At 39.1% G+C, this 13,740-nt stretch overlaps 1 protein-coding gene across 2 annotated transcripts in view; it reads left to right on the top strand.

Moving 5' to 3' along the window:
• adamts18 (ADAM metallopeptidase with thrombospondin type 1 motif, 18) overlaps positions 1 to 13,740 on the top strand; it is a 78,648-nt gene that overhangs the window by 41,746 nt on the left and 23,162 nt on the right. For both annotated transcript variants that reach the window (XM_047362415.1, XM_047362416.1), the window contains 4 exons: positions 4,683 to 4,855; positions 7,188 to 7,318; positions 10,121 to 10,244; positions 10,497 to 10,741. In XM_047362415.1, the coding sequence (XP_047218371.1) occupies positions 4,683 to 4,855; positions 7,188 to 7,318; positions 10,121 to 10,244; positions 10,497 to 10,741 (673 nt within the window). The remainder of the gene's footprint in view (positions 1 to 4,682; positions 4,856 to 7,187; positions 7,319 to 10,120; positions 10,245 to 10,496; positions 10,742 to 13,740) is intronic.

Below are 13,740 nucleotides of genomic sequence, written 5' to 3'. Positions count from 1 at the left end.
AATTTTAGAGACTTCTTTTTTATCATCTTGCTGGCTGCTTTCAGGGTAAACTTGTTTGGCAGTTGTTTTGAATCTTCTAAACTTATAAATTATTATCTGTACATTGGAATGGTTGAAATACATATGAGACCTCTTTAACCCCCTTACCAGACTCCTTAACTGGTACAGCCTTTTTTTATAAAGGCCTCTGGCAGACCATTTGATAACATCATGGTCTTCACTATTACTTTACAGATAAGAGCAACAAACTAAATGTCTGAAGTTTAAAGAGGGCAAACCTCCTTCATGATGCTGAGTAATGATGTCATCATGGGAACATGATGCACATAATGCACCTGTGTCTAATTTCAGTCGTTTTAAACAGAAACAAATGTGGGGATGTTGTAATTTTGTAATACATTTTACAGAATGCTTAACGATCTCTGCTTTAGTTTTTTTTTTATATTACTTAGATTTCTCAACATTATTTATTAATAATTAAAAATAATTAAAAAACTCAAACTTTCATAGGGTGTCCTAATATTTTGACATGACTGTAAATCTGCTGTATATAATGCATCATCTGTTTACCTGATTAATGTCCTCCAGCCATGACTTAAACCCCCAACAGTTCACAAGGGCACCCGACCTGACAGGTACCCCTGAGTCATGTTTTGGTCCCTGATTCATGTGATTCATACAGTGACAGTTGACAGTAATCTCTGTTATTATTCTGGAAAGCTTTCTCTGCTTTTAATCTGAGAAGAACAACAAGGATTAACCAGAATCTTTCTATGAAAATAATAAATTTGACCCCAAACAGTGGATTCTCTGGGTCTCTCCTCCTAAGATCAGTCTTGTTTGCTCCATCACTCCACAGACTATTTCTCAGTGGCGTCAATAAACTAATCCTGTATGCTTTACTGTTTGCCCCTGCTAAAACGTTGACTCAGCATTGAGTGAAGTTCACAATTGATTTATTTTGCACAATGTCATCCAATGTAGGAGGCAACAATGTTTACTTTGTGCAAACTAGATTCAGACTTGCCTTACAAAAGAAAACAATATTTTCTCCCGTTACAACCACAAACATCAATTTTAGTGAGATTGTATGTAGTAGACCAACACAAAGTAGTGAAATAACTTTTTTCTTTTACAAAAACAAATCTGAAAAGTGTTTGCATTTATATTTAGTCCTCTCTAGTCTGTTACACTAAAATACTATCCAGTACAGCCACAAACCAAACAATACATGATTGTTTACTTAAACTGTCACACCAGGCAGGGAAAGTATTAATCACAGAAGCAGCAAAGAGGCCCATTGTAACTCTGGAGGATCATCTGAGACCCATTGCTCAGGTGGACGTTTCTCACAGCAACTTTTATTCAGGCACATTACAAATCTGGCCTTTATAAATATGTGACAAGAAGACAGATATTGTTATAAGAAACTCAATTTGGCAGCTTACCACGAGACATATGTTGCAAATGCACCTTTTTTTATTATATATGTGTATATTGTACATTGTAAATATGTATATTCTGTAATGCAAAAACAGAACAAAAGAGCAAAGTGTACCGGAGTCAAATTCCTTGTTTGTATGTACGAACTTGGCAATAAAGCTGATTCTGATTCTGATTCTGATAAGTGACACAGCAAACAGGTAGAAGAAGGTTCATGGGTCACATGAGACGAAAATTAAACTCTTTGGCCTATATACAAAAGGCTAGTTGAGGCAGAAAACTAACAATGCACATCACCCTGAACACACTAGGGTAGCTGGTCACAATTCATCAATTGGCCCTAAACATACAGCTAGAGTTAAAGCTGATTAGTTTGGATCAAACCAGGTTTATGTGTATGAATGGCCTAGTCAAAGTCCAGACCTAAATTCGAGTAAAAATCTGTGTCGACCTGAAAATTTCTTTATCCACTTGAACTGAGCTTTGGGTGAATGAGCAAAAATGGCAGTGTTTAGATGTACAAAGCTTTTGGAACACATGATAAAAAACTTAAAGATGCAATGGCAGTTAAAGGTAGTTTGACAAAGTTTTGACTTAGTGGAGCTACTTACAAATACATGCCACAGTTTTCTTTTTAATCTGTGAAATAATTGGAAAACCTTTTACCGTTTTCCTTCCCCTTCACAAATATGGACTGCTTTTTGTTAAATCTATTAATTAATATTCTTATAAAATGTATAGTTGTATGTGACAAAATGTAAAAAAAAGTTGTTTGAATTTCTGCTCTCTGAAGCACTGTACTTTATTTTCTTCTCCTCCAGTTCCCAAAGGCTTCCTCCCAGGTCACAAATTGTAAATTTGTCTCCCATGAACAAACCTGGGAGATTAGTAGGTTTATGAGTTTGACCTGGTTTTGTTGGGTGCACATTTTGTCAACATCTCTTTTAGTAGGGCACACGATGATGCTTATTTAGACCCTGCTTTAGTAGAGCTTCCCAATAGTCTTTCAAAGCTCTCTGCTACTCAAGACCAGCAGTGCAACAGTGGCATGTTGCTCTAATTGCTTGGGTAAAGAGAATGGGGGACAACACTAAGAGGGATAAGGAGGGAGCAGGTGAGTCACAAAGACTCCAAAAGCAGACACGATGACCCCTGACCTACAGGGGTTTCCGTTTCTGTCACCGGGCAGATTTACCAGGCTACTGGGACATCTAAGCAGCCTTAGGGTCATGAGGTTTACACACTAAAAACTTATCAAATTTGCTTTCTGTTCTGCTGCTGCACAATTGTAATGGCGTTAGAAGAGTCAAAAAAGAGATGAGAGATCTAAGAACTTCCGTAAAACTAAACACAAGAGTATATGATCAGGAAGGGGGATTTAACTCTGTTTTCAAATAAATTGAGCATCATCAATTCTCTAATTAGGATGACATGACTTGATAGCGTGTATGGTGGAGTCCCCCACTGCCCTGCCGTAAGCACCTTACCATATAGTCTGTTTGTGTGCAGCTAAGTCTTAATAGGATCAGGAATATGAAAACCAGAGCCAAATTCCCCACCTCGCTGAAGAGAGGAGGATTGGCACAGAGCAGGTTACGCACATGCTAACAAACCATTAAGGAGCTCCATCACTTTTGGCAGCAAAGTCATTCTGTGATTCAGTCCATGTCTAAATGGAGGCAACAAGCAGATGAGTTGAAGAAAAATGCAGCCTATCATCCTAAATATTTGCTTCTAAATGCTGTCAACACAAATATTTACATTGATTCTACAGAAAAGGAAAAGGCTTTTTCCTTATTGTAGTATTTTTTTTATAAGCAGTTACTTTTATTCGGCACAGTGCAGTTCCCCAGGCTGTGTGGGTGTTTATGTGCATGTGCAATCCACTTCAGTAAACAAACAAACTCAATTTTCTCTGTTGGTGGTTGTTTGGGAATGCCTGGCAGAACTTTAGAAAGCTTGGGAAGTCAGACATGGTATCCTGGTGTTTATTAAAAAACAAGTGGTGATTTCTCAGATAAAAAATCCAGCCCTGTAAATGCTGACACGTGTTGCTTGACCAGACTTCCGATGAAAATTTGCTATTGTTTATTTAACGGTGATAAATGAATTTAGTCAGCTTATAAAATGTTGCATTCAGCAGCTTGAAAATGTAAGATTTTATGATAGAAATTCTGTTTTATCGATCACAGAGCCTGAAAGGAAAAATGGTAAACATCTCCTAGCATTTTCTTGCTGTATGATTCTATTTAATAAGCAAATACTGTTTGTCCACATCTCTTTATTATGTGAGAATACTCAAGAAAATGCTCCCAAACCTTCATTTGCTTGTAACTCTTGACATGTTTTATTTATTCACTGTTACAAACCATAATATTAACATTTTGTTTAATACAAACTTCAGTGTGTTTTACTGCGACTACATGCGACGGAACAGTCCAAAGTTGTGTATAATTGTGAAGAAGAAGGAAGTGGATACATGGTTTACACATAATTTCGAGACGTCCTCCCAGGTGGTGGCAGCATTAAGCTGTGGTTTTGACAAAATCTTGAAAATGTTTAAGAGTCTAAATGGTTACCCATATTCATTTTGCTAGCCACTGATTAAATGTTTTTAAAATCACACGTTTAGTATTTACTTTTGAAGAGCAGCCTTTGAAGAGGTTTTATAGATTTTTGTAATAGGTTTTATATTTGGCTGATTGCACTTTATTGAAACCACAAGCTGTTGGAGGTTCTCCTAGCACAATTAGTCCAACACATTGTCACTGGTTGATGATTTCCCATTATCTGTACCACTACTGTACTGTTAAGATTGTGATACTGAAAAGTCAGAGCAACTACAAGTTTTATTGTCTTAAAGCTCTTCCAAACACAGTCACCTTGCCTAACAAATTGCAGCAGTTTTCTACAACTTAGTTTGAGTAGAGCCCACTTAATGTCTGGACCCTTTGAAGAACTTCCTTTATTCCTTCATTCAGTAGTTGGAGTCAATTGAACTGTCCAGCAATATGTAGTAGAAAAGGGTGTTAAGGCAGAACAACCAATTGTTCACTTAAGCAATACTGAAAACAATGCAAAAACATTTTTCATATACAATCCTGGGTTGTTCTTGAATAATAAACTTCCGTGTTTTCTGTTAACTAATCTTTTAGATTACAGTAGATTTAGCTCTTCATTAATGATTATTGACAGTCTACCACAATGCATTGTTAATGAAACTTGTCTTTCCAATCCAGGCCCCAGAACAATGGTAAATTTTGCCCAGGCTCAAGTCGCCTCAACCAGCTGTGTAACACCCGGCCCTGCCCTTTCAATGCCTTGGACTTCCGGGCCCAACAGTGTGCTGAGTACAACAGCAAACCCTTTAGAGGCTGGTACTACAAGTGGAAGCCTTACACCAAAGTGGATGGTAAGGTGGTTAGATGATTACACATATACAGGTCCTTCTCAAAAAATTAGCATATTGTGATAAAGTTCATTATTTTCCATAATGTCATGATGAAAATTTAACATTCATATATTTTAGATTCATTGCACACTAACTGAAATATTTCAGGTCTTTTATTGTCTTAATACGGATGATTTTGGCATACAGCTCGTGAAAACCCAAAATTCCTATCTCACAAAATTAGCATATCATTAAAAGGGTCTCTAAACGAGCTATGAACCTAATCATCTGAATCAACGAGTTAACTCTAAACACCTGCAAAAGATTCCTGAGGCCTTTAAAACTCCCAGCCTGGTTCATCACTCAAAACCCCAATCATGGGTAAGACTGCCGATCTGACTGCTGTCCAGAAGGCCACTATTGACACCCTCAAGCAAGAGGGTAAGACACAGAAAGAAATTTCTGAACGAATAGGCTGTTCCCAGAGTGCTGTATCAAGGCACCTCAGTGGGAAGTCTGTGGGATGGAAAAAGTGTGGCAGAAAACGCTGCACAACGAGAAGAGGTGACCGGACCCTGAGGAAGATTGTGGAGAAGGGCCGATTCCAGACCTTGGGGGACCTGCGGAAGCAGTGGACTGAGTCTGGAGTAGAAACATCCAGAGCCACCGTGCACAGGCGTGTGCAGGAAATGGGCTACAGGTGCCGCATTCCCCAGGTCAAGCCACTTTTGAACCAGAAACAGCGGCAGAAGCGCCTGACCTGGGCTACAGAGAAGCAGCACTGGACTGTTGCTCAGTGGTCCAAAGTACTTTTTTCAGATGAAAGCAAATTCTGCATGTCATTCGGAAATCAAGGTGCCAGAGTCTGGAGGAAGACTGGGGAGAAGGAAATGCCAAAATGCCAGAAGTCCAGTGTCAAGTACCCACAGTCAGTGATGGTCTGGGGTGCCGTGTCAGCTGCTGGTGTTGGTCCACTGTGTTTTATCAAGGGCAGGGTCAATGCAGCTAGCTATCAGGAGATTTTGGAGCACTTCATGCTTCCATCTGCTGAAAAGCTTTATGGACATGAAGATTTCATTTTTCAGCATGACCTGGCACCTGCTCACAGTGCCAAAACCACTGGTAAATGGTTTACTGACCATGGTATCACTGTGATCAATTGGCCTGCCAACTCTCCTGACCTGAACCCCATAGAGAATCTGTGGGATATTGTGAAGAGAACGTTGAGAGACTCAAGACCCAACACTCTGGATGAGCTAAAGGCCGCTATTGAAGCATCCTGGGCCTCCATAAGACCTCAGCAGTGCCACAGGCTGATTGCCTTCATGCCACGCCGCATTGAAGCAGTCATTTCTGCCAAAGGATTCCCGACCAAGTATTGAGTGCATAACTGTACATGATTATTTGAAGGTTGACGTTTTTTGTATTAAAAACACTTTTCTTTTATTGGTTGGATGAAATATGCTAATTTTGTGAGATAGGAATTTGGGGTTTTCATGAGCTGTATGCCAAAATCATCCGTATTAAGACAATGAAAGACCTGAAATATTTCAGTTAGTGTGCAATGAATCTAAAATATATGAATGTTAAATTTTCATCATTACATTATAGAAAATAATGAACTTTATCACAATATGCTAATATTTTGAGAAGGACCTGTACACTTGTATTCTTAGTGCATTGTGATCATTGTTCTCTGTTTGCAGATTTGATGAATATAAAGAGATCTATAGAGAGCCCAGGGCAAGCCTGTATGTTCTGTGTTCCTTTGCTGGTTCAAATCTCTTTTCTGAAGTGTTTACCCCATGTAATGCCAAACTCTATTTACTGTTGCAATCAGTTCAGATCCACAAAGCTGCAGGAGAGTATAGTTGTGTTTAATGTGCATGGGAAACATGTAGCCACCTGTCCCCTCAAACAGGGCAAAGGATTTAAATAAATGAAGCCTGGAGGCCAGCTTTGTTACACAGAAAAAGTGAGAGAGAGTGTTCTGAGGATGAGCAGTGTGTTGGCTGTCATCCCAGCCCGGTTTAAACTGTTGATTAATGGAGAGAACAATGTGGAGAGGAACAGATTCTGAAATGTTTAATGGGACCTCGGGTCAAGTCACCTTCACCATCATTTGTTTTAATCTGAGGTGACTGTAGAGGGCTTTCAGTGATAACTGAACTGACTTAAAAAATAAACCAATAGGCTCACTATAGTACCACAACGTGATTTCATTGCCAATTCCTGTCAATTCCATTTTAACCGGTTAAGGTTCTAAAACTACAAACTCACCAGGTCAAAGAAAAACTTTGGTACATTTGCAAATTTCACAGTTTACTGAAGTATTCTTTCTTTTTCCCTGCAGAGGAGGACATCTGTAAACTGTACTGCATTGCAGAAGACTTTGACTTTTTTTTTGCCATGTCCAGCAAGGTGAAAGATGGCACCTCCTGCTCTGACAATAAAGAAGGTGTCTGCATTGATGGTGTGTGTGAGGTAAATTGGTTTGGCCCCATGGAGTTTTTTTGGGTTGGATAAAAAAACGTGTCTTTTGAAAACAGGATTTCTCCAGTTCAATATAGGTTTGTCTTTGTCAATATGTTTGATATTGTCCTAGGATCATTAGTCAGTCAGTCAGTCATTTTCTACCGCTTATTCCATAGTGGGTCGCGGGGGAGCTGGTGCCTATCTCCAGCAGTCTATGGGCGAGAGGCAGGGTACACCCTGGACAGGTAGGATTATTAGCTAATCACCAAAAGCTCTATACAAAGGGCTTTTGCCAATATATTGGGAAATTTTTCCTGTACTATTCTAGTGAAAAGCAAACAAATCTGTTAGAAGGGAAAATAAATAATAAAAAAGTGCAGTAGCTTGGTTTTATATACAGTTTATATACAGTTTACATTGTTAAACTCATATTTTGTTGAACCTTTTGATGCAGTTTCAGCATCCAGTGTTTTTCACTTTACTTCTGCCATCAATCCTAGTGAATCTGATGAACTTGACAAAAGGCTCGGGTGTCCCAGTCGGGTTTTGCTAACATTTGCATCATTTACCTCAAAACTTTGTTTACAGATAGATTATAAAGGACCCATAAGTCTCACTGAAAAGTATCAGTGAGTAGAAAAGTACAAAAAGAAACAATTTACAGAATTAAATAAAAGATAGTCCAGAAGGCTCCCAACAGTCTGACAGTAACACTGAAGGGGTTGTGCATGGGAGAAATGTCTCCTGTATTCTCCATACCCCTGGACTAAGTAGTGCAGGGGTGTCCGAAGCGCAACCTGTGGGCCATTTGCGGCTCTCTGAATGATTTTGTTCATCGCCCGACCAGAACTCAGGAATTGAGCTCATCAGGCGGTTGATACTGATGAACACGTTTTTGTTGTTTTAGGTTGTGATATTTACCAACAAAAATCTACTTAAAATAAAAACAGTGTAATGGTACAACACAAAGTATTTCTTTTTTATTAACCATGTGTATGCTTTCATTTTACTCTAAAGTTGCCTAATAGAGCAAGTGTTGACCCATGCCTCGTTTCTGTTGCAAAGTGTACAACAGTTGTGTGAGACCCTTTTTTTGCTTATCTGATTTAGAGATTCCCTTTCTACAACACGTAAGACTCCTTTGTTTAAAATCTTTTACGTTTCATATATTATTGAGTAGATAGAAATAAAAAATGTCTCACAGGATTTATTTTTCTATTAAATAAAATAAATGGCAAAACCAAACCGGGTCACAATTTCAAGTGGTGTGTTTGGCCTGAAAACATCCCTATCCAAGAACGAACACCATATCCACAGTTTAACATGGGGGTGGAAGCATAATGTTGTGGGGTTATTTTAGTTAGTTAAGGGTTTTTGTCAACAAAAATATTAATGTAAGGATGTGCTACCAGGTTATTGTACACAGGGCAGTAACCAGACTTTAACAATTACTGAGGTTCACCATTCATTATCCCCCTGAGTTACACTGAAGATCAAAACTTAATTAAAATGGAAGCATTTATTTAAGGCATAAGTGACTTGAATGTGTCATGTATTTGTGTGTGTGTGTGTGGTTGTGTGTGTGAATCCATGGGAAGCGACATCATCTGAAGCAACAAGGACTTAGGGCACAACCATGACGACTCACTGAAATGACATGAATTGGTTTATATGAATGTTGATTGTTCACACTGCACAAACACATTCAAAATACAAGATTTTAGCATATTCTTACCTCTGTACTCACACTCTCACCTGTCTCTCCTGACAAATCAAAACCATAGACTGAAGTTATCCACCGGACTTAGTCTGTCTTTATGTCTGAATTCATGGTAGATCTGACTCACTGAAATATTTTTCTAAAATAACACAAATATAATTAAAGCATGCTTTGTGTCATTATGTAATACAGTTTGCAGTCAACGTTAGCCTGGTTATTCCTATAATAACACATCTATCCGTGGTCAGTAGTAGTCTAAAGTGAATGCCAGTAAAGGCCAGTCAGTTTTTGTTTGTTTTGAACAACACAGGAACATGGGTCTCAGCAATGTATCCTGGCTGGAGGTGATGGACAGCAGCCATCTATTTATCCTCTTTTACCTTCATCACTTCTTTGTCTTTTCATCACACTCTTCCTCTCAAAGCTGAGCTTTAAAAAGAAACTTTCGGTCTTAATTTAATGGACGGAAACATTAGTTCTTGCAATAGAAACATCATTAGTCTGTCACAGCTGCTCACAAACAATGCTCTAACACAAATCACACAACGTCGTCAATGGGCGGTAACTATTCTAATTAAACCTAAACAGTGTTATGAAGGGTGAAGACTAGTAAACAGTTATTTGGAAGAGAAAGAAATTGAAGTAGAATATTTTTAACAAGTTACCGCTGGTACATCTCACCATCAGCTGCACTCTTCTTCTTCTGGTCCTCATTTTAGTGCACTCATCTTTATAGACATTGAGTTTGGCTGCCTTACACAGTTGCAGCACCTCCTACAGTAACCTGGTGGAGCTATTCAGAGAACCGCACCATTCGAAAGCATTGTTTTGATTATTTTTTAATTTTGTACACAGCAGAAAAATACTGAGGTCTGGACCTCGGTGTCCTCAATAGTAGCTACAGCCCTGATTGTACCTTTGTTTTTTTTTGTTTTTTTAGTTGGATTGTACAGGGTAAATATGACATTTCTTTTTGTGTGATTTCACTTTACAAACCTTGGATTTTAACAGCTGTGCTTACACTTTTGAGGGCTGCTGTAGCGAATGCTTGACATAAACACCTGTATAATGGAATATAATTCTCTTTTCAGGCTGTGGGTTGTGACCGGATTTTGAGCTCCAAGGCCTCCATGGATGCCTGTGGGGTCTGTAAGGGAGACAACTCCACTTGCAAGTTTTTTAAGGGCCAGTACACCCTTCAGCACCAGGCTAATGGTAAGCTCTGCTTCGTTTGTAGGATTTCTATTGCTGCTGGTAGTCATACACTAAGTATTGATAAATAAGAGAGAAAGACTTGCATGGGCTGAAAGGCAGACTCTAATTTCACCGGATAATGATCTTATTCAGCAAAGAAAGACTGAATACAGCAGGACATTATTATTTTCTGATCGGATGAAGTAGGTCTTACAGCGATAGAAAACACAAATTTAGAGACGATCTAACTTTTTTCCCTCTGGTCTTTCCTAGAGTATTACTCTATGGTGACGGTTCCAGCTGGAGCTAGAAGCATTCACGTCCAGGAAATGGTGGTGTCCACCAGCTACTTGGCTGTCCGTTCTCTGAAGAAAAAGTACTACCTGACTGGGGACTGGACTGTGGACTGGCCAGGGAGGTTCTACTTTGGTGGGACTGTGTTTGACTACCAGCGCTCATTCAACAAGCCAGAGAGCCTGTACGCCTCTGGCCCTACTAATGAGACTCTGGTGTTTGACGTAAGCCACCACGTCCACAGTGACAGGACCTCAGAATTACTGTAGCTCTAGTTTAACCCTGGATATGATGAAGCTTTAACGATAAGAATAAGTTTGGTTTGTGTGGCGAATGAAGACGGCTTTAGCTTTGGGTGGTCTGTGAGGGATTTCATTGTTGTGATGCAGGGCTCTGTTAAGGTGATGCGAAGCTAGAAGTAACAGTAAGGATATAAAAGTAAAATCATAGGCCAACAGTATTTTAGCATTTTCTATAGAATTTTGATAAAGCATTAGCCAAAATGCGGGTGAAACTAAACATAAACAAAATTAACATTTTTTCTAGTCATATAAGATTTACTGATTTGCCAAGAAGAATCTTACAATAAAGAAATATTCAAACTCAAATTTCCTCAATCTTTTAGGGCAGGGACTCACCCCAGGTTTTCATACAGGATTGTCCCTTTGTACTGCCAGACCCAGTGTTAACACAGGCAATATTTCATGTTCATGTGCACACACTCAAAACCATAGATATGTCCCCTCTGGCCACTGACCTCATGTGCTTCTTGCAGCCATGTGATCTGAGGCTAATAGAGTGAGTAAAATCCTTAAGTCAACTGCTCTTTCGAAGCAGGGATGAAAAATATAAAATCAGATGGTTGCCTGAAGTGAGATGTTCTGCACAGTATAGCAGATGATTTATGTGTTTTTTTCTCTTTCTTTTATTCATATTTGTAGTCAGCTGTGTTTTACTAACGAAAGCTTGAAGAAGAGTGCTTTTCTGTACCTATCCTGAAATTCCCTAGACGGCAAAACCAACGTTTGACTAGTGGCCGACTCATGCAGAGGTCTGAGTGAATGGAGGGGGATGTGAGGAAGTTCCTCTGCATACTTTGTTAGCAGAAGCATCTATTTTCTCTTGACCTCTGAGCTCTGGCCATGAAAACAGAAGTGGAAACCTACAGAAGAGCAGACATTGAAGTAATATTCATGTAAAAACTGGTCTCCACTTTGTCCCTTTGGCTGCCGACAGTGCGGTTAGAGCTGGAATGACTGGCCTGTGAGTTCAAAATACCAGAGTTAAATTTCTAACGTCTCTTGGTGGTCACTTGTTTGTCTGTCTTGAAACATCCAAGTGCTAATGTTGTTATTTTAGTAAAGAGACTTGGCTCTGTAGGCAGCTAAGTTAAGTGGACGTTTTAGTTGCTCATTGAACAGCGTAGTGTTGTCCTTAGTGACCGGTGTTAAAATGTTCAAGTCTTTACCCAAAGTTCAAGTATATTTCCACCTTAACTGCGGCGGTGTGCATAGGCAACACTAACCATGTGGCTAATTACCATCAATCTAATGCAATATCACATGAGATACAAGCATTGTTGTCCAAAAGCATAAGAACTAGACATCATTGTGGTTTTAATCCTAATTTATAAAATCATTTGACCTCTTCTAGCATGTAAAAAGGGAATATCTACAATTGCACCTTTTAAAAAAATATGAGCACCATGGCTCTGAGGCGTTAGATTGTTCATCACTGCCACTGTGCTACAAATTAAAATATTCAAAGGGTTAGTTTGGGTTTTTTGAAGTATCTTTCAGTTAAGTTATTATAATTTTATAATAGTTCCCTAACCTGTAGTAGGGAACTATTATAACTAACTCTCCTTGTTATTTGTTTAATGATAGCCTTTCAACACACTCATGTTACCATAAGTGTGTTGAAAAGGTAAACAAACCCTCGGAGTGTCGGAAGCTAACAAGCTAATCAGATGTAATGCCTATATCCTAATGCCTGCCTTTTAGATGGAGTCTGTGGTATTTGAAGTTGCAGTGAAACATCTGTGAAGAATATTCAGAACTGTTGAGTCGCTCCTGACATACTTCCAGTCCACACCGGAAACTTGTGTGGTGTTGAGAATACGGCGGAGAACAGCTGGAGGACAGCACACACTCTCCTTGGATGATGACACTGTAACTGGCAAGCTACTTATGAGGATATAGGAGCATAGTCACATAACCTCTGAAAGATGTACTTATTTAAAATTGAAAGCAAACTATAATTATAAATAGTCTGTCACAAATTGTGGCATCATCAAGCTATGGGGATGATTTCTTCAGGTACCGAGAAGCTAGTAGCAGCTAATGTGTAGCTGGATGGAGCTCATTACTGGGCAATCCTGGAGGAAAACTTGTTAGAAGCTACGAAAGACTTGAGACTGGGGTGAAGGTTCATCTTCCAAGCAGGACAACGGCCCTAAACCTACAGCCAGAGCCACAATGGGTTAGATCAAAGCATATTCATGTAAGAACGGCCCACACAAAGTCCAAATCTAAGTCCAATTGGGAATCTGTGGCAAGACTTGAAAATGGATGTTCACAGATGCCTTCACATACTGTATTTCTGACTGACCTGGCTTTTTTGTAAAGAACTATTGCCAAAAATTGCAGTTTCTTATTCTAAAATGTATTGACTGAGATTGGAGGCTGAATACATCTGTGGGCCACACTTTTCAGCTTTTCGCTTCTAAAACAAACTTTTAGCCTAAAAAAATTACGTAAGTTTATAGTTATATGGTGAGAAAATGTGGCAAAATTTAAGGGTTAATACTTTTGCAAGGCACTATACGCTTGTGGTTCTTTTTTGAAACGGGCAATGACACCTTCACTGCTTTTGTTTTAAATTAAAGTTCATTCAATATCCATAGGCAGTTCAAGTAAGGAAAAAGAAATAATATTTTGCACTGGGTTTTTTTGTCTGCGAGTCTCAATCGAGTATCTGTCCAGCATAGCACCCGGAGATCATGGGGCTGATTTGCAGATGATGTAAGAATAATCTGTATTAAGTACATCCAGTAATTACAAAACGGAGACAGAGGTTGATACAGAGATAAGAAGAGACAGACGGGATGGAGGGAGCGCAATATTAAAAGATTAGGAATTGGGCAATTGAACTCTCTGGATGTGATGCGTTATGGTCAGAGAACAGGGTCTTTCATCAGGAAGTTCTTTCTAATGCAGATCTT

Source organism: Girardinichthys multiradiatus, chromosome 4, assembly GCF_021462225.1.
Source record: "Girardinichthys multiradiatus isolate DD_20200921_A chromosome 4, DD_fGirMul_XY1, whole genome shotgun sequence".
Taxonomy (NCBI): domain Eukaryota; kingdom Metazoa; phylum Chordata; class Actinopteri; order Cyprinodontiformes; family Goodeidae; genus Girardinichthys; species Girardinichthys multiradiatus.
Note: the sequence above shows the minus strand (reverse complement) of the source record. Positions and strands in the feature narration are given on the sequence as shown.